General features: G+C 40.7%; 1 protein-coding gene across 2 annotated transcripts in view; it reads right to left on the bottom strand.

The window, feature by feature from the left end:
• usp4 (ubiquitin specific peptidase 4 (proto-oncogene)) overlaps window positions 1–21,351 on the bottom strand; it is an 86,562-nt gene that overhangs the window by 46,446 nt on the left and 18,765 nt on the right. For both annotated transcript variants that reach the window (XM_072581879.1, XM_072581880.1), the window contains exons 3-5: window positions 15,104–15,234; window positions 9,560–9,686; window positions 4,981–5,126 (exon numbers count right to left, since the gene is read on the bottom strand). In XM_072581879.1, the coding sequence (XP_072437980.1) occupies window positions 4,981–5,126; window positions 9,560–9,686; window positions 15,104–15,234 (404 nt within the window). The remainder of the gene's footprint in view (window positions 1–4,980; window positions 5,127–9,559; window positions 9,687–15,103; window positions 15,235–21,351) is intronic.

The raw sequence follows: 21,351 nt of genomic DNA, 5'->3' as shown, positions 1-21,351 counted from the left end.
GCCAATGTACTAATGATGCCTTTATTCTTAATACAAACCATTTATAATTGACAAACAGTGGACCAGCAACAACATCTGCAGAACACCATGGTCCACAGGCCTCCAGTCCAAAAAACCCTCTACAACCACCCTGCCACCGACCATCAAGCCAATTTTGTATCCAACTGGCTAGCTGTCCCTGGATCCTATGTAATTAACTTTATTAACCAGTCTACTGTGCAGAACCCTGTTGAAGGTCTTACTAAAGTCCATGCTGTCAACGTCAACCACTCTGTACTCATCTATCCTTTTGATTACATCCTTAAAAAGCTCAGTAGTTTACGAGACGTAATTTCCCATGCAGAAAGCCATGCTCACTATCCCCAATCATTCCTTGGCCTTTCCAAATTGACTTCAATCCTGACTAGCAGCATCCCCTCCACAAAACTTACCCATCACTGAAGTCAGACTCACTGGTCTAGTTCCTTGGCTTTTCCTTTCAGCCTTTATTTAAAGTAATGGCACAACACTAACCACCTCCACTCTTCCAGCACCTCACTCATGGCTGTAGATGATACTAATTGCTGCTGGGGCTCTGCAATTTCTTCCATAGCTTCCCACAATATCCTAATTATTGTCATGTTTACAACGAAACCTGATGAACAACAGTAGATCAAAAGACAGGATTTTACACCTTGAGAATATAAAGGCACAGAAATACGCCAGTCTCCCTCAAATGCCTGTCTAGATGCCTTTAAAGATGCCTTTAAAACATCTACAGTATTCTCTCATTCCCTTTGGCAGAAAGTTCCATGTTCTCAACTTCTGGTAAATAATTTTGTTTTTAATTCCCTTGTTGTTTTCCTGATGACTAGTAAGAGGCTCTAGTTATAATCTTCCCCACAACAGGGAAGATTTGCCTGTGTCCACATGACCAAAATGTCTCATGATTTTAAACATTTGTTAGGTGACTCAACTTTTCCTCTCCAAAACAGACATGTCAATCCTTTCTGATATGTATATGCATGCATTTCAAGTATCAAAATTTTAAAAATGACTTCTGCACTGTCTAATATCTCTACAACAGTTTTGTAACATTGCAAGCAGATATTCACACAGTACTTTGCGGTCTCACCAAGGTTTGTTGCATTCTTAGCATTACTTACCACATCTTTAATTCTATCCATTTACAATAAAGGTGACCGATTTATTTACTTTCTTCTTTTAAAAAAAGAACTTGCACCAACTCATGGCATAACTTTCAGTGGTTGTTGTATTTGGACATAGACCCCTTTATTCCTCTACCTAACCTATACTTTCCCCTTTGAAGCAATATGACCTACCTAACTTTTCCTACCAAAATGTCCATCCTTATATTACTGTGTTGAAGATGGTTGTGAATTAGTTGCTCTGACTGCAAATTCATTTCTTCTCCAATTTGTTGCAATCCACTTCATTAACGCAAATTACTACAACAATGGTTCCAAGTCTGATTGTCATGCATTTTGACATTGAATAATGGTAATTTACCCCTTTGTCCACTTTCTGACTTGGGACACAACTAGCAAGCCATTCCGCCCCTTATTCCTCCTTTCTACATTCTCTCATTTTATTTGTTAATCTATTATCAGGTAGCTTTTCTATGGCATATTGAGAAACGAAATATCCATACTTGCTGCAATGGAATTAATTCATCCCAATCTTATAGCTGGTTGGGCTGAATTAATTCCATTGCAGCAAATATGTCCTGTTTAATCCCAAGAGCAGTGCAATTTATGTTTCTGGTTACAATGATAACACGAAGCAGTACAAGTCAGGATTTCTCCCATTTACTGGGGACTTGCTATTAAAAGTTTGAAAGAAATCTCTATTTTGTCATACTGGTAAACTTCCTTTTTGGGAAAGGCGGTAGAATGGAACATATTGGGCATAATTTCTTGTACAATTTTAAACTGTTCTAATCATTAATGTTAATTACTTGAATGAAGTGAATACATGATAGTCAAGTTTGCCAATGACAGAGAGGTAGGAAGGCAAGTAGTGCAAATTTCTCTATGTAAAAAAATTTGAGTTATGCATTTTGGCAGGCATAGAAGACCTGAATATTATGTAAATGGAGGAAGACCATGTAAATTTCTGTTTGTAATTTTTATTAATGACTTAGATGAGGGAGTCGAAGGGTGGGTCAGTAAATTTGCAGATGATACGAAGATAGGTGGAGTTGTGGACAGTGAGGAGGGCTGTTGTCGGCTGCAGAGGGACTTAGATATGATGCAGAGCTGGGCTGAGGAGTGGCAGATGGAGTTCAACCCTGCCAAGTGTGAGGTTGTCCATTTTGGAAGAACAAATAAGAATGCGGAATACAGGGTTAATGGTAGGGTTCTTAGTCAGGTGGAGGAACAGAGGGATCTTGGGGTCTACGTACATAGATCTTTGAAGGTTGCCACTCAGGTGGATAGAGTTTGTAAGGCGGCCTATGGAGTATTATCGTTCATTAGCAGAGGGATTGAATTCAAGAGTCGTGAAGTGATGTTGCAGCTGTACAGGACTTTGGTTAGGCCACAGTTGGAGTACCGTGTGCAGTTCTGGTCGCCTCACTTTAGGAAAGATGTGGAAGCTTTGGAGAGGGTGCAGAGAAGATTTACCAGGATGTTGCCTGGAATGGAGAGTAGGTCGTACGAGGATAGGTTGAGAGTTCTCGGCCTTTTCTCGTTGGAACGGCGAAGGATGAGGGGTGACTTGACAGAGGTTTATAAGATGATCAGAGGAATAGATAGAGTAGACAGTCAGAAACTTTTTCCCCGGGTACAGAGAGTCACAAGGGGACATAAATTTAAGGTGAAGGGTGGAAGGTATAGGGGAGATGTCAGGGGTGGGTTCTTTACCCAGAGAGTGGTGGGGGCATGGAATGCGCTGCCCGTGGGAGTGGTAGAGTCAGAATCATTGGCGACCTTTAAGCGGCATTTGGATAGGTACATGGATGGGTGCTTAATCTAGGTTAGAAGTTCGGCACAACATCGTGGGCCGAAGGGCCTGTTCTGTGCTGTATTGTTCTATGTTTTATGGTCTAAGTTCTAAGACTGCAGAAAGCTATTGCACAGATGAATTTGGGAGTCCTAGTGCAGAAATCTCAAAAATGCTAGAATACAAGTTCATCAGGTAACAAGGAAGGCAAATACGAGTATTAAAATAGGAATGCTTTGCTAAAACAGGCCAACCTAGAAAACTATGAAGGGTTGGCCTCCTTTATCCAAGAGGATACTGGCATTGGAGGCAGGCTCGAGAAACTTCATGAGGTTGATTGCGGGTATGGAGTAATCTTCTTTGAATAAAATAGCCTTTATTGTCATGTGCACTTTAACGTGCAGTGATAAACCTTGTAACGACGCTGTTTTGTGGCCATCTTAGGTACTGAGGTACAGATATTTTGAGTAGAAGTTGAGTCGGTTGGACCTGTACTCATGGGAGTTTAGAAGGGACCCAAGTGAAACATACAAGATTCTTAGGGGGCTTGTCAGGGTAGATGCAGAGAGGTCATTTCCACTTGTGGAAAACAAAACTGAAGTTGGCCCTTCTGAAAAAAAAATCAAAGGCGAAGTGCAGAAAAACCTTTCCACAGCTTTTTGAGGTGGTGATGGCCAAGTGGTATTATTGTTACACTCGTACCTTAGAGACCCAGGCAATGCTGTTTGGATGCAGTTTTGAATCCTGCTATGACAGATGGTGGAACTTGAACTGAATAAAAAAAAATCTGGAGTTAAGATTAATGACCACAAAACCATTGCTGATTATCAGAAAAATCCATCTGGTTCATTAATGTCCTATAGTACATGAAACTGCTGCCTTTACGGGTCTGACCTATGTGACTGCAGACCCACAGCAATGTGGTTAACTCTTGACTTCTCTCAGAACAATGTGGGAGGACAATAAATACTGGCCTAGCCAGTGACACCCACATCCATGAATAAATAAAAAACACAGTAATTAGGGGATGAAATGCACTGCCTGAACGAGCTGGACATGGCACTATTAAGCCATGGGCTGAATCCCACCAGCCCAAACTCGTAGGCTGGGACAAGGGATGAACAGCAGATCAGCAGCATTGCGGATGGAGAATAGCAGGCTTCGCTCAGCCATGTCTGGCGGTCTTCTTGAGCGGAGGCTTCCGATCTGATATGGCAATCTTGCCCCAGCTGCAACTTCAGGGTATTCCATCGTTCCTTAAAATTAGCTTTCCCTGAGCCCAGGAGCTGTCAACTGAACTGTGATGAATATTGTCTTAATTCTACTTTTTTATTATGTATGATAGGTCACGAATACAGGCGCAGTGGTGTGGCGACTTATAATACTTTTCACTGTATTTTTGATGTAAAAGTACACATGACAATAAATTTTCTATTCCATGTGGTAGAGGCAGGCTGAATTGAGGCATTGAAGAGGGCACTGGATGATTATTTGGTTAGAAATAATATGTAAAGGTATTGGGAAAAAAAGCAGGAGATTGTCACTCGGCAATTATGCTGATTTAATGAGCTGGTGCTGAGACAATGAATGAAATGTCTCCCTTTGGTGTTGTAACATTTCTGCGATTCTGAGCGATTAGGGACCAAAGAACATATCTTAGAGTAAAAGTCACCTATTTAAAACAGATGGAGAAATTTCTCCTCAGTAGTAAACCTGTGGAATTTATTTACAGCAGATGTGCGTCAAGATTGGGTTGTTAACAACACTCAAGGTTGTAACAGATAAGATTTTTAACCAGTAAAAGAGGAATCAAGGGTTATGGAGAAAAAGGCAGGAAAGAGAGGACAAGAATCTCAGATCAGCCATGGTCTTGTTGAATGGTGGTGCATATCTGATGGACCAAATGGCCAACTCTGCTCCTAAATTTTATGTATTTTTTATTGACTCAATATAACATTTTTTATTCTTCCAAATTTTGTAGTGCTCTCACTTCAAGCACCACTGTCTCAATGCATAATTGGAGAATTTTGTACTCACCTGTCCCTGATACAAACCAGCATCTTGTACAGTGCTATCTGGTTTGTTAAGCTGCTCATAAGTATTTGTCATGTATCTATTCCACAACCTTGTCTCCTTTTCTGCTGAAATATTGAACAGTTTTCGCATCTCCTTTTCTATTGTATCTGTTTTTAAAAAATAAGGGGCACAAATGAAATACAGCAATTAAACATATGAATCAATTAGAAACAGTGATTTTTGAGAAGATTTGTAGCTCAGGTTGAGGTTCAGCTTGTAGGTTTCTTTTCAGACATTTTGTCATGATGCTCAGTAACATCAGTAAGCCTCGGGTCAGGCGCTGGTGTTCTGTCCCACTTTTGTATGTGTGTGTCTTGGTCTGTTAAGGTGAGTGATATCATTTCCAGTTCTTTTTCTTAGAGATTGGTAAATGGGGTCCAAATAAATTTGTTTATTGATGTTGTTCCAGTTTGAACGGCTGGCCTCTAGGAATTCCGCGCATGTCTCTGTTCAGCTTGACCTGGGATGGATGTGTTGTCCCAGGTGAAGTGGTGCCCTTCTTCGTCTGCATGCAAGGATAGTGGGTCACGTCTTTTGGTGGTTAGTTTCTGCCTGTCTGTCCAATGTAGTGTTTGCTACAGTCCTTGCATGGTATTTTGTAAATGATATTTAATTTGATGGTTATTGGTACAGGATCAGTAACTGTTTCAGTATGTTGGTAGAGTTGTGGGCTACCATGATGCCAAAGGGTCAGAATACAGTCTGGTCATCTTTGTGTATGGCATGTTGTTCTGGGCACATGCCCAGAAACTCCAGCCGCACTACCATACATCAATGACATCTCGGAGGTGACTACCAGACTACTCCAATCCCTTAGAGAAAGTGAGGACTGCAGATGCTGGAGATCAGAGCTGAAAATGTGTTGCTGGAAAAGCGCAGCAGGTCAGGCAGCATCCAAGGAGCAGGAGAATCGATGTTTTGGACATGAGCCCTTCTTCTCATGCCCGAAATGTCGATTCTCCTGCTCCTTGGATGCTGCCTGACCTGCTGCGCTTTTCCAGCAACACATTTTCTACTCCAACCCCTTGGCATCATGGTAGCCCACAAACCTACCAACACACAGGTACTGATGAACCTAAAGGACCTTATACCAATAACCAGCAAATCAAATGCCCTTTACAAAATACCATGCAAGGACTGTAATAAATTACATTGGACAGACAGGCAGAAAACTAGCCACCAGGATACACGAACACCAACTAGCCACCAAAAAACATAACTCACTATCGCTAGTATCCTTACAAAGAGATGAAGGAGAACACCACTTCGACTGGGACAACACATCCATCCTGGGTCAGGCTAAAAATGACATGCACAGCAATTCCTAGAGTTTTGGCATTCAAACTGGAACTCTATTAATGTACGATTTGGAACCCATTTACCAACCTCTAAGAAAAAGAACTGGAAATAATATCACTCACCTTAACAGACCAAGACACGAATACAAAAGCAGGACAGAACACCAGCACTTGACTGGAGACTCACTGATGTTACCTAGCACTGATGAAATGGTCTAAAAACAAACCTTCCAGCTCAGCAAGCTAACTTACATACTTATCAACCTGAGCTGCAAACCTTCTCAAACAACACTAATAAATAATGTTTTTAAATTAAAAGTTAAAGGGTCATTTGGAAGTTATTTTAACTTGGATATCAAAGAGACTTTACATGCATTTAGAAGCACAATGTATGTCATGTGACTGTTATGGTTGCCTCCCAAAGAATGGTGCCCGACTTGACTGATGGACAATGGAGATGGGTAAAACAAAGACAAATATCATGATTTTCAACATATTAAGGGGAGCAAATATGAAAAGCAAACTCTTTCTGGAGCATTCATACAAATACAAGCTTTATTTTCATTTTGGACAATCTTGGTTGAAGCTTAAGATTGTAAAAGAGGTTATCTTTATGTTAAAAAAATTAGTTTAAAGGATCCAGACCGTAAGTGTTTGGTTAAAACCCTGAGAGAAGGTTTAATTGAAGATAAAGTCCCTTTCTCAGGAGCAACCAGTTTACGCATCCAGCTTCAACCAAGATTGTCCAAAATGAAAATAAAGCTTTTTGCCCCACCCCTCCCCCCAAACTATTCATTTCCCCTAATCAAAAGAGAAAGTAAAATATCAGTCCCTGATTTTCTAAACTGAAGACTTAATGGGCAAGAGTTTACTTCATTTGCTCACACAAACCTTCCAAAGCAAATTGCAAAGAAAGCCTCCCAAAGTTCTCATTCACTTCCCCAAACATTCACTCAATGTTTAAAAAGGAAACTACTGCTACAGAAATAGTTACGTTAATCATTAAAACTCCTTCAGTCACAGAAAACACGTTACTAGTTCAAAATTCCAATATAAATGACATTGGAACATGTAGAAGTGATTCGGGTTTCACACATTTTGTTTCGAGACATATACTTGATGAATAAACCGATTACTGTATTATTTTAACATCACTTTTACTTGTAATAAATACGGTCAATTGCTTACTTTGTGTTGAATATGGATAATTTGAAAGTTAGACAGCTAGATTTGCTATCTTTTAACTGTAAATCCAAACTCTCATAATGCTGAACTAAATACTGAACTGTAGATGGCAGTGTATGACTGATGCTTTCCATGTGGGAATCTGATAGAGTATGAATACACTGTTCAAAGCAAAATTTTACCTTAAACCTCCCTTACCCATTGGCTACTAGTGTTATGCCACTGACGAAAATCGCCACTTGCCTTGAACCTGTGGACCAGGAACTACCACAGAAATAATACAAGTGATTTATTTAGAAGGGAGAAATAACCCATAACCTGCAAGCCTGAAAAGCTACTGTTGCAGCAGTTCAAAAACTAAATTAGTTACTTTCTTAGCAACAATGTAATGCTGTCATGTACAGTGTGACCTCTTGCATACTCTCAAGGCTCCTAAGGCACTCAGTTATCCACAAGCAAATATTCCCTGCCACAGTTGTAACAATGTTGCAATAATTCAAAAATTGGACAGGCTGCAAGAGGTGCAACAATCAGGAGTCCAAGACATACAAAAAAGGAGAGTCAGCATTTATAACAAGACTTTTTGCCAATGGCCATACCAGTCTGAAAACATCTGATGTCAGAAGCTAAACAGACTCACGCTTGGTTAGTACTTGAATGGGAGATCATTGGGGAATAGTAGGTTTTTAGGGGCCTGGAAAGATCAGTTAGTACAGCATCAGACTTTTAAGGACGCAGTGTCCCCATCTTTGAGCCAAGAGACCTGGATTAAAGTCCCACCTGTGCTTGAGGTGTGTAATAACCTCTCTGTACAGGATGTTTGAAAAATAGGTTAAAATATTTATCAAAGTGTCACTGCGATTTGATGTTTGCCTAGAAATTTACTGTAAAAAGCTGAGTATATCTTGACCTTTGTTTTTTTTTGCTTCTGAAAGCTATCCTTATGTTGCCTTAATTTTTTCAAATGATGCCACTTCTCTTGTATCCACATGGTGGAAGATGAACCCTTCCACCTCTGCTGGATGGGAAAAATGGTGCGGGCTATCTAATCTAGGTATCCATTTCCTGTACTGGTGCTGGTTTGGTAGTATTGCTCATCATGGCATTTGCCTTTCTTGTTCTTTTTATGATTCTTAGCTACTCTAATCTGTAGTTATAATGCATGTTTTAAGTGTGTTTAAAAAATAAAAAATGTTGATTCACAAGAGAAACATCCACACTACCTGGTAATCTGCAGTATACCCAAATCATCTTGCCACAGATTAGATCAGTTCTAAATTTCTGGCAACGCTGTTTTTAACAGCTTGTACTTAAACTTACATGGACTTGTAGTAATTAGTATCACACTTACATTTGTTAAGATTGCGGTTTAAGCATTGTCCTTTAAATGGAGTGTTAATCTGTACAATCATGCTGCCAATTTTAGAACCGAGATGTTTGTACTTCAATTGCTGATTCACTGAGTGGTATGCTTTCAAAATTACTTGTCAAAGGCAGCCATTCGTTTGGATGATGAGATAAATTTTCCCTGGATAAACTTGGTAAAGCCCCACTGATCAGAGTCCACCTTGTTCTAGCTACCTCACGAACAGTTTCAAAAGAATAGTAAAAACAAAAGCCAGAAAGCTTGAATGTACACCCTTTAGAATTAATCTAAATCAGAGTTGTGAATGTCGGAGACCTGAAATAAATAAAAACAGAAGTTTGGAGAAACTCAGCTGGTCTGGTAACACCTGTGCAAAGAAATCTGAGTAAACATTTCAGTTTTGAACTCTATTTTCTCTCCACAGACCTGCAGAGTTTGCCAAACCTACTGAGTTACTCCAGAAACTTTTGTTTGTCTCTTACCCTTTAGAACTGTTCAGTGGACACATTCAGTGTTTATTTTTAACTGAATTTACTTCCATTCATGATGGAAAGGTGCATAGTACTTCCAAACCTTTAAGTTTAAACACTTAGGTGAACAGTGTAGGTTACAATCCCCAGGATTTATTTTGAGATGCAACCTTATTTTACACTAGGATGATGTCCGAGAAATAACAAAGAAATGGATTTACCTATGGTATCTGCTTTGCTGAAATGGCGTGTCACCACATTGTCCATGTTGTTGTTCTCACACAATTTCAATTCTAAGAGGTAAACCTCTACTTTACAGTGTTTTACAAACATCCCATGCTCAACCACCTGTGAAAAGAATGGATTACTACATTAGAAAACACAGCAAAAGGAGGTAATCATGGCACAGTAACAAAGATTAAACGCAAAAAAAAACTTTCATTGACCTATGTCTTTCAAATCTTCAGGCTTTTCCAAATCAAGATCCTTCAAGCTATGCTCCCAGATCTGTGAGAACTGGCCTCAAATTGGTGGAAAATTCGCTCAAGTGGTCAACCATCTAGACCTGGGAGGTGCAGTGGGAGAGGGACTCCCTGAGATTCTTGTAGAGAGAGGAGGAAAACTTCTTCAAGGCAGGCAGCCTTGCAAAAGGATTCCTATCTACCCAATTTTTAATCAATTGAAAAGGTTCACAATAATATTTTGTAAATTATTCAACCTGGTAAATTCAAAAGCGTTACTGCACCAATTATAAATCAACTTCAAGACAGTTGCAGCTTAGGGTCTTAAGCTATTAGCTTGGACATAGAAAAAAAACTGTCCCCGACTATCAAGAACCATGACGAGCCAGTGTACAACATGGATCAATTTGCATATCTTGACAGCTTCTTTCCAGTGAGGACAGACGCTGACGAAAATTCAATAATACCTTCAGCGTGTCAGCACAGCTTTTGGCATCTGAGGGACAGTGTTTCCTGTCAGCATCAAATTCTGGCACCAAAATCATGGTTTACAAGGCAACAGTACTATCTACTCTTCTATATACATCAAAGACATGGTCAATGCAGAGCAGATATCTCAACTCTAGAGAATTATCACCAGTAATGTCTCTGCAAAATCCTGAATATCCAATAGCAGGACATGGAGGTGTCGGTGTTAGATTGGGTGGACAAAAGTTAAAAATCACAAAACACCAGGCTATAGTCCAACAGTTTCACGTGGAAGTACAAACTTTTGGAGCACTACGCCTTATTCCAATGTCAGTGTTCTCTCTCAGACTCACACACAAAGCATTGAGCACTGGTTATGGTCAATCAGCTATGTTGGGCAGGCCTCACTATCCCCACACCTGAGAAGAGACTTCCAAAAGAAAGCACCTATTCCTAGCACCACCATAACAAGTGGTTATCAAGAGGACAGAAACAAACTCTGACAAGTCTCTGGAAAAACACTCAACAGCCCCTTTGACTCATAGGAATCTCTTACCCAGGGCACCCAAACTAGATCAGAAGCATCTACCAAGGTTTAACCACCTCAGGCATCTAAGCAGCCCAGATGGAGGCCAAACACTAACAGATGAAAGCCAGAGCTTCATCAAAACCTACCTCTCCAAACATCAATATCCCCATCTGTAGCAGGGTGTGCAAATCAAGCACTGGGCTGTTTCGTCACCTCAGGACCCATAATTCCAGAGTAGAAGAAATTCTTCCTAGTCTTGAGGGATTGGCTAATGTATATAACACATCAAATACTGCAAAAACTATGATAGGCAAGTAATCATTAAATTATGAAACAGATTTGCGTAGTCATTGCAAGAATAATCTGTAAACACCACATTGATAGAAAGGACACAATTCAACAACTAAATTCTGATAATATTCAGATATGTTCCCTTTGAAAAGAAAGAAATTTAAATTAATTTTGATTATTCCATCCACAAGGTTTGATTAAATTATGAGATTGTATCAATAAACTGGCAGCTTTAGCTTCTTGGTGTCACACTCAACCAGTCTGTTAAATATATATGAAATAGAGGTTGACAGCTATTATATCGAAATGGAACACTGAATGTGGTTAGGTACCGATACCAACAACGTGGGGCCTCTTCTCAACTAACACACCGGCCTGGATCCGTTTGTAAATAGTGTGGACTGTTGACCGACCGACAGACGGACAGAGTACAGCCCACTATGTTGTGTCGAAACTTAATCCTAATGTAAAATATAGAAACAACCTATGCGGCCCTCAACTCACTGGTATCCACGTGAATGTCCCCAGTGACTTTGCTTCCACCACCTCAGCTGGCAACACATTCCATGCATTCACAACTCTGTGTAAAGAACCTACCTCTAATGTCTCCTTTATACTTCCTCCTAATATCTTCAAACAATGACTTCTCGTACCAGTCAATCCTGCCCTGGGGAAAGGTCTCTGGCTATTGACTATCTGTTCCTTTCATTATTTTGTACACCATGATCAGGTCTCCTCTTTTCCTCCTTCTCTCCAGAGAAAAAAAGTCTGAGCTTACTTAACCTTTGTTTGTAAGACAAGCCCTCCATCCAGGCAGCATCCTGGTAAACCTTCTTTGCACCCTATCCAAAGCGACACAATATTCCAAGTGTGGTCTCACCAGGGACTTGTACAGCTGCAGCAAAACCTCGCGGCTCTTAAACTCGATCCCCTGTTAATGAAAGCCAAAACACCATATGCTTTCTTAACTACCCTATCCACTTGGGTGGTAACTTTGAGGGATCTATGTACTTGCACACCCAGGTCCCTCTGTTCCTCCATACTGCCAAGAATCCTGTCTTTAATCCTATAATCAGCATTCGAGTTTGACCTTCCAAAATGTATCACTTTGCATTTATCCAGGTTGAACTCCATCTGCCATTTCTCAACCCAGCTCTGCATCCTGTCTATGTCGCGCTAAAGCCTGCAGTAGCCCTCTATACCATCGACGACACCTCCAACCTTTGGGTCATCTGCAAATTTACTTAGTGTGGAAACAGGCCCTTTGGCCCAACAAATCCATGTAGATGCTGCAGGACAGCACATTTTAGTGAGAAGGCAGTGAGAGGTTCTGTAAGTGTGACATTACGAACTGCCAAGTTACTTCATAACTTTGACATCGATCTTTAAATCATCAGTGTCTACAGAAATAGTGCCAGAAGACCGGAGGATAGCAAATGTGGTTCCCCTGTTCAAGAAGGGGAGTAGAGACAACCCTGATAATTATAGACCAGTAAGCCTTACTTCAGTTGTTGGTAAAGTGTTGGAAAAGGTTATAAGACATAGTATTTATAACCATCTAGATAAGAATAATTTGATTAGGGATAGTCAGCACGGTTTTGTGAAGGGTAGGTCGTGCCTCACAAACCTTATTGAGTTCTTTGAGGTGACCAAACAGGTAGACGAGTGTAAACCAGTTGATGTGGTGTATATGGATTTCAGCAAAGTGTTCGATAAGGTTCCCCACAGTAGGCTATTGTACAAAATGTGGAGGAATGGGATTGTGGGAGATATAGCAGTTTGGATCAGTAATTGGCTTGCTGAAAGAAGACAGAGGGTGGTGGTTGATGGGAAATGTTCATCCTGGAGTCCAGTTACTCGTGGTGTACAACAAGGGTCGGTGCTGGGTCCACTGCTGTTCGTCATTTTTATAAATGACCTGGATGAGGGCGCAGAAGGGTGGGTTAGTAAATTCGCATACGACACTAAGGTCAATGGAGTTGTGGATAGTGACGAAGGATGTTGTAGGTTACAGAGGGACATAGATAAGCTGCAGAGCTGGGCTGAGAGGAGGCAAATGGAGTTTAATGCGGACAAGTGTGAGGTGATTCACTTTGGTCGGAGTAACCAGAATGCAAAGTACTGGGCTAATGGTCAGATTCTTGGTAGTGTAGATGAGCAGAGAGATCTTGGTGTCCAGGTACACAGATCCTTGAAAGTTGCTACTGACGTTGACAGGGTTGTTAAGAAGGCATATAGTGGTTTAGCTTTTATTAATGGAGGGATCGAGTTCTGGAACCACGAGGTTATGCGACAGCTGTACAAAACTTTGGTGCGGCCGCACTTGGGAGTATTGTGTAGAGTTCTGGTCACTGCATTATAAGGAGGATGTGGAAGCTTTGGAAAGGATGCAGAGGAGATTTACGAGGATGTTGCCTGATATGGAGGGAAGGTCTTACGAGGAAAGGCTGAGGGACTTGAGGCTGTTTTCGTCAGAGAGAAGAAGGTTGAGAGGTGACTTAATAGAGACATATAAATTAATCAGAGGGTTAGATAGGGTGGACAGGGAGAGCCTTTTTCCAAGTATGGTGACGGCAAGCACCGAGGGGGCATAGCTTTAAATTGAGGGGTGATATATATAGGACAGATGTCAGAGGTAGGTTCTTTACTCAGAGAGTAGTAAGTGTATGGAATGCTTTGCCTGCAACGGTAATAGATTTGCCAACTTTAAGTGCATTTAAGTCGTCATTGGACAGGCATATGGACGTACATGGAATAGTGTAGGTTAGATGGGCTTCAGATTGGTATGACAGGTCGGCGCAACATCGAGGGTCGAAGGGACTGTACTGTGCTATAACGTTCTATAACTATTTTGATACAACTTTCTGTGTGTCTCACCTGTCTTTCGTCATTCACTCTTTACCTGGAAATCTGGTCATTCTGACTGGTTCAAGATAAAAGGAAAGCTGCCTAGGCAGAGAATCTAAAACTATTTTTAGCTGGCAAGCTAAGTTAGCTGATGATAGTGGGTGATACATACAATAAGAATACATAATAAGACACTAAGATTCCAGGGGGTTCTTTCCTCACCTGTGGTTCTTAGCCTTCCTTCTGGCCAAAGTCTAAATTACATGGTCATATGAATTGTTAATAAATATGGTTAAAAATCTCACAACACCAGGTTTGCTTGGAAACACACTAGCTTTTGGAGCGACGCTCCGAAAGCTGGTGTGCTTCCAATTAAATCTGTTGGATGAAAACCTTGCATTGTGTGATTTTTAACTTTGTACTCCCCAGTCCAACACCGACATCTCCAAATCATAATAAATATGGTAATGGTTGGGACAAAGGTGTTTAGATGTCTGGGTATGATTCTTTGTAAATCACATACAACTAAGTTCTAACATCAAATGACTTGGAGCAGCCATGTTTTCTAGCTTGTATACATGTCAATTTATAATCAATTTAACCTTTCTTTAAAACAAAACCAGTAGCCTTGAATATTTTTGCCTAAAATTACTAGACCATAACTAGACAGTGGGAACAATCTTCTGTTTTTTTTGGTATATCTGACTTGGGGAAGGAATATATTACAGCTAACCCCCGGTTTGCTGTCTACATTGAGAGGTTTACACTGTTCATGCTCAAATTATGCAGACAGTTCAGCCATTATCTTAAAACCAACACTTCGTTGCAGATTTATTAAGTTCAATTAATTTGGTAATTTGAGCATTGGCACCATGGAAGCTACAGCAGTATTTTACTATACGTGATCCAAGTCAAATACTCAAGCTTGTGCCCACAAAGATTGTCTGGCAGCCTACTCAAAACACTTAGGAATAGGCAATAAATGTGATTTTACCAGCATTGTTCCTTTCTTAAAAGAAACTGATTAAGAACAGTTTCTCTCAAAATATTATTCAGCAGAAATTATACTTCACTACAATTAAATTCATCGTCAAAACAAATTTTAAACAATATTAAATTGAAAGTCAGAAATAGATCCAAGGAACTAATATGGGTTTAAACAGGCTTACCTTTCGTACAATGGGTTCCTGACCGACAACGCAACCATACCAACTGACCAACTTGTTCCAAGCTTCAGTGGGAACCAAGACATAATCCAACTCATCAATCAAGTGTTCTTTCAGGGCCTGTGTTTCTATATCTATGAAAACCATAGGTAACAAATTACAAGTTAAGATGCTGCAATATTGTTAAGTTCTCATTCTTTCATGTTCCCAAGCATCTTTACCTGTATTTGAAATTGACAGGTGGCTAAATTCACAATAAAAATAATTAAACTGATTATATGACAAACACTTAGGTGAGACTTAGATATGACTGCAAATGGTTCAACGAGATTTTTTCTCAAAATAATTCACATCTTTAAGACCATTCAAATGAAGTGATGCTTCCAAAGCTCAGCGAATAATATGCTCTTTTAAACACATGTAACTTACCTGCAACATGTTCAGCAACTGGATAAAGTACACAATATTTGGCTCAAATTCAGTTATTATTCAGGTTTGTGTAAAACCCATGATCCGCTATCCTCGACTTGTGTTTAAAATATTAGTTCATCCCACTTTGCAGCTTAGTGTACTGCTGGTGTTAGTCAAGAAAATGGCCCAATACGCAAAGAATGGAGAAAAAAACATCCAAAGAAAGATACTTCATGCAGCAGCAATAAGGCCATGTAGAAGAGTTGCAAGAGATGCCACCATTAATTTAAATTCTGTACATGAGCCAAATCATGTACTATGTCATTGAACAAAATACCGTTTGGAATTGGTTGAACTCAATTGAATCTATTGTCACGTGTACCGAAACAGAGTGAAAATCTTTGTCTTGCGAGCAATACAGGCAGATCATAACATTAAGTAACTAATAGGTAAACAGCAGCAAAAACAAAAACACAGGTACAGGCAAATGTTAAGAGTTTGTATCCATTTTGTATTCTCACAACGTTAGGATAGAAACTGTTTCAAAACTGGCTGGTGTGCACGTCCAGGCTTCACTACCTTCTCCCTGATGGTAGAGGTTGTAGAAAAATGTTGCCAGGGTGGAATGGATCTTTGAGAATGCTGTGACCATTCCTTGACAGCCGGCCTGGTAGATGGATTCCATGGATAGGAGGTTGGCCTTTGTGATTATCTGGGCTGAGTTCACCACTCTCTGTAACCATCTTCGATCTTGAATGGTACAGTTGCCATACCAGGTAGTGATACATCCAGATAGAATGCTCTGGATGGTGCACCTATAAAAGTTGCCAAATTTCCTTAGCTGCCAGAGGAAGAGGAGACGTTATTAGGTCTTTGTAACCAGTGTGTCCACAGGAAGAGTCCAAGAAAGCTTGTTGTGGATGACCACTCCCAGGAACTTGACACTCTCCAGTCGTACTACCTCAGTGCTGTTAATGTGCCAGGGGGCATGAGTAACATCCTGCCAAAAGTCAATAACGAGTTCCTTGGTTTTGCCAGCATCGAGACGGAGGTTGTTCTCAGTGCACCATTTTTCCAGGTTCTCCATCTCCCATCTGTAGTCTGCTTCGTCACCATCTGAGATTCAACTGACTATGGTGGTGTCATCAGCAAACTTGTAAATGGCATTAGTCTGGTATTTGGCGACAGTCATGGGGGAACAGTGAGAAACGTAGGGGGCTGAGTACGCATCCCTGGGGGGCTCCAGTGTTGAGAGCTGGTGAAGATAAAATATTGTCCCCAATCTCACTGATTGTGGCCCGTGGGTCAAAAAACTGAGGATCCAGTTGCAGACAGTGGGACTTAGGTTGAGATCACTAAGTTTAGTGATCAGTCGCGAGGGGATAATAGTGTTGAAGGATTCTTAAGTAGCTGCTCTTGGTGTCAAGATGTTCAGGGAGGAGTGAAGGGCAAGTGATGTGGTATCTGACATGGATCTGTTGGTCCGATAGGCAAATTGGAATGGGTCAAGAGTGGGGAGGTTGGACTTTAATTAATGTCATGAGCAGCCTTTCAAAGCACTTCATGACCACTGAGGTTAAGGCCACTGGGTGGTTGTCATTGAGACATGCTACATGAGCATTCTGAGGCGCAAGGATGATGTTGGCCTTCTTGAAATAGGCAGGGACAGCGGCCTGCCACAGGGAGAGGTTGAAGATGTCCGAGAAGACCTCCGCCAGTTGATCTGTGCATGCTCTGAGTGCACAGTACTCCGTCTGGTCCCATTATTTCCCTTGGATTCACACAAAGGAAAACTGATCTGACCTCTGATGCAGTGACTGTTGGGATAGGTTCGATCAGGACTTGTTGGAATAGGTGTTATCTCTCCGCCAAATTTCTGCTCAAAGTGAGCATAGAAACGTTGAGACAATCTGGGAGGGACGTGTCATTGTCTGCTATCTTGCCCTGTCTCTTTTTAGAGCCTGAGATGCCATTCAGTCCTAGCCATAGACGTTGGGTGTCCGACTGGGTCTCTAGTTTGGATTGGCATTGGTTCTTGGCTATCTTAGTGGCTCTGCACAGGTCATAGTTGGAATCCTTATATTTGAGTGGATGTGCTGATCCGAAGGCATTATGCCTGGTTTTTTACCAGGTTTTGGGTTTCCTGATTCATCCAGGGTTTCCCGTTGGGGAACACCTGGACTGACTTCCTCGATATGCAATCCTCCACACACTTGCTGGTAAAGTCTATGATGGTGAAGGTGTACTCATTCAAGGTACTTGCAAACTGTTTGAACATGGCCCAATCAGCCGATTCCAGACAGCACCAGAATTGATTTTCTGCCTCCTCTGACCAGCACTGGATCTGTATCTGCGAGGGGGGTCTCTCGCTTGAGCTTTTGCCTGTAAGCTGGGAGAAGCAGCATGGCATTGTTGTTGGAGTTCCCAAAATGAGGGTGGGGGATGAAGTGGTAGGCATCTTTTGCAGTGGTGTAGCAGTGGTCTAAAATGTTCGGGCCCCTAGTGGGGCAGGTAATGTTCTGGCGGTACCTGGGCAACACCTTCCTTAAATCGGCTTGATTGAAGTTACCAGTTACAATTAACAGGGCCTCAGGGTATTCCATCTCCACGGATGGTTTCTTTCTAAGATACCATAGAGGTTTATAAGTACCTGAGATTACATGACGACAGTCACCGGTTGGCAGCTAACTCACAAAACAGGCAGGATTTTATGGGTAGCAACTGAACTATTCTGAACCACTTTAGATCGTTATCAACAGGAGCCAAGGATGTCACACAGTCACCACTGTTCAATCTGACCTCTATGTTCGTAAAGCATTTCAGCCAAGCAGCCTGTTTCAGCAGTTCTATTTTAGAAAGGACACCCAACATGAACTGACAGAAACTAAGTTTTTAGACTGCAAGGAGGTAAAGCTATATCGCATCAAAACATTAGATCTGATCAAAGTTCACACAAAAAAAAGTGAGAATCTGGAAAAGAACCTTCTTCTATTTGAAACATTATAAGTTCACAGTAATGTAAATACCAATACTTTTAAACTCCTAAAATGTATTTTATTTTAATAAATTACAATTGACATGGGCGGGGGGGGGAATACACTAACAGACTACTACATGCAACATTTAGCAAAAATATTTAGCACAAATATTTCTCGAATTATAAAACAGATAATTCTACTCCTGACAAGTTTAGATGCAAAAGATGAAAATTTATCAAAAATTTGTCTTATCAGGAGGGCCTTTAAAACATGCATTTAAAATACTGACCTACTTCCATGTCTCTGCTTATGCTGCCATGATACACTTGATAGAAGACATCCAAGAACAACTTGGAAGCAACTCTGTGTCCTCTAAAGATCGAAAGGCACTCAAATTTAACCTGGTGCATTCCCACAGCAGCAAAGATTGGTTTAGGAACTGTAAGCTGAAGATCAAACTTGCACTTCAAAGAACATGACGACTTTCTAAACTAAAAGCCTTCTGCTTCCACATGGTCCATATCCCTCTATTCCCTGCCTATCATGTGACCGTCAAGATGCCTCTTAAGTGTTGCTAGTGTGTCTACTTCTACCGCATCTTCTGGCTGCGCATTCCAGGCACTCTGTGCAAAATCAAACTCACCTCTCATATCTCCTTCAAACTTCACCACACCCCCCATTTTGAAAATGCCCAGATTAGATCACCCACAAACTTATAAAATCAAAAGAATTATAAACCAAGTTAACGCAAGTTGACATCACAATGTCATCGCTGAAAACATCGTTTCAATGTGGTGAATCATATTACCACCTGATTAAGGCCATTACGTCCATTAGGCGTTTTGATTATTTTGCGCATATCTGCACCAACTTATTACTTTTGCATCTGAACACAAATCCTATTCCTCATTCATTGTTCCTAGTTTCGTAGCATTAAGCAAAAGGTTGATTTATCACTCAAATTCAAAATGAATAACTTTGGATCCCCCAGACTTGAACTGCCTGTCTTCCAAACAGTTTACATATTTGTTCTGCAGTGTCTTATTACAATTTTCTGCTAACAAAATATAGTGTGCCTCCTGACTTAGTCCCATTTGGAGCTTGGCTGTACCAATTTATTTCTTCATATTTAATTGTTAGTACTGCCATACATAGAAATATGATGGGCTAGATGGCTTTCTTCTTTACTAGAAACTTTGATTTATTGTATTAGAAAAAAATTGAAGCCAGGCAACATAGATAAAGAATATATACAAATATTAAAGCCACTTGCTTTTCAGGCTATAAATCTGACAGGATTACAATAATTTTATGTTTCAAATAACTCCCAATAAAAATGCGTTAATTGAAACAAAGATATTTTATGCTCAATGAAATATACACTGCCTAAATTACAAGTGCACATTAGTCAAAAGGTGAACATAGTTCCATTGATAGCGAGTTTGGAAAAGATTTGTAGCTCAAGTTGAGGTTCTGTATGTGCGTTTATTCGCTGAGCTGCAAAGTTTGTTTTCAGAAGTTTTGTCATCATACATATCATGTGAGCCTCCGGTGAAGCACTTGCGGTATGGTCCACCTTTTATTTAGGTTTCCTTGGGTTAGTGATGTCATTTCCTGTTTTTCTCAGGGGGGTGGTAAATGGGATCCAATTCAGTGTGTCAGTCAATAGAGTTCAGGTTGGAGTGTCTTGCTTCGAGGAATTCTTGCATATGTCTCTCTGTTTGGCTTGTCATAGCATGGATGTGTTGTCCCAGTTGGAGTGGTGCCCTTCCTATCTGTTTGTAAATATAGTAGTGAGTGCGTCATGTCTTTTTGTGGTTGGTTGATGTTCATGTATCCTGGTGGCTAGTCTTCTGCTTGTTTGTCCAATGCAGTATTCATTGCAATCCTTGCAAAGTATTTTGTAAACATTAGCTTTGCTTGTTGACTCTATAGGGTTTTTCAAGTTCATTAGCTGCTGTTTTAGTACATTGGTGGGATGCCAGGATGCCAAAAGGTTTGATTAGTCTGGCAGTTATTTCCGAGATGTCTTGATGCAGGGGAGAGTAGCTAGGGTTTTTGGACATGTTTTGTCTGTTTGTTTGGGTTTGTTGCTGAGAAATCGACGGATTGTGTTCATTGGCTACCCGTTTTCTTTTTAAAAATACATCGTATCAGTGATTCCCCCTGCTCTTTGTAGTTTCTCTGTGCTAGAGTGTGTAGTGGCACACTGAAATAATGTTCTAATGCAGCTCCGTTTGTGGGTGCTGAGATGATTGCTTCTGTAGTTCAGTATTTGGTCCGTATGTGCTGTTTGCCTGCGGAGATTGGTGTGAAGCTCCCCATTGGCTGATTGATCTACCGCGACATCTAGGAATGGCAAGTCATTGTTGTTTTCCTCCTCTTTAATGAATTTTATTCCAGTAAGGGTATTATTGATGGTTTTGAAGGTTTCCTCTAACTTGTTTTGTTTAATGACGACAAAAGGTGTCATCTCTGTAGTGGGCCCAAAGTTTGGATTGGATGGTTGACAGAGCTGTTTGTTCGAGTCTCTGCATTACTGCCTCTGCTAAGAACCCTGATATTGGAGATTCTATGGGCGTTCCGGTGGTTTGTCTGTAGGTTTTGTTGTTGAAGGTGAAGTGGGTGGTAAGGCATAGGTCCACTAGATTGACAATATTCTCCTTGCTGATGAAGTTGGTAGTGTTCAGTGTATGTGTCTTTGGTTCTTTGAATAGTATAGATCATGTTTCTTAGGCCAGGTTGATGTTGATGGACACCACTTCGACTGCGACAACACATCCATCCTACATCACCACAGAAAATGACATCACCAGCCAAAGGAAATCTAAACACAAGTAAAAAATGGGCCATACCACCAGT

Source organism: Chiloscyllium punctatum, chromosome 12 (genome assembly GCF_047496795.1).
Source record: "Chiloscyllium punctatum isolate Juve2018m chromosome 12, sChiPun1.3, whole genome shotgun sequence".
In the NCBI taxonomy this organism is placed as follows: Eukaryota; Metazoa; Chordata; class Chondrichthyes; order Orectolobiformes; family Hemiscylliidae; genus Chiloscyllium; species Chiloscyllium punctatum.
The sequence above is the reverse complement of the archived record's forward strand: the minus strand, read 5'-3'. Positions and strand labels throughout refer to the sequence as shown.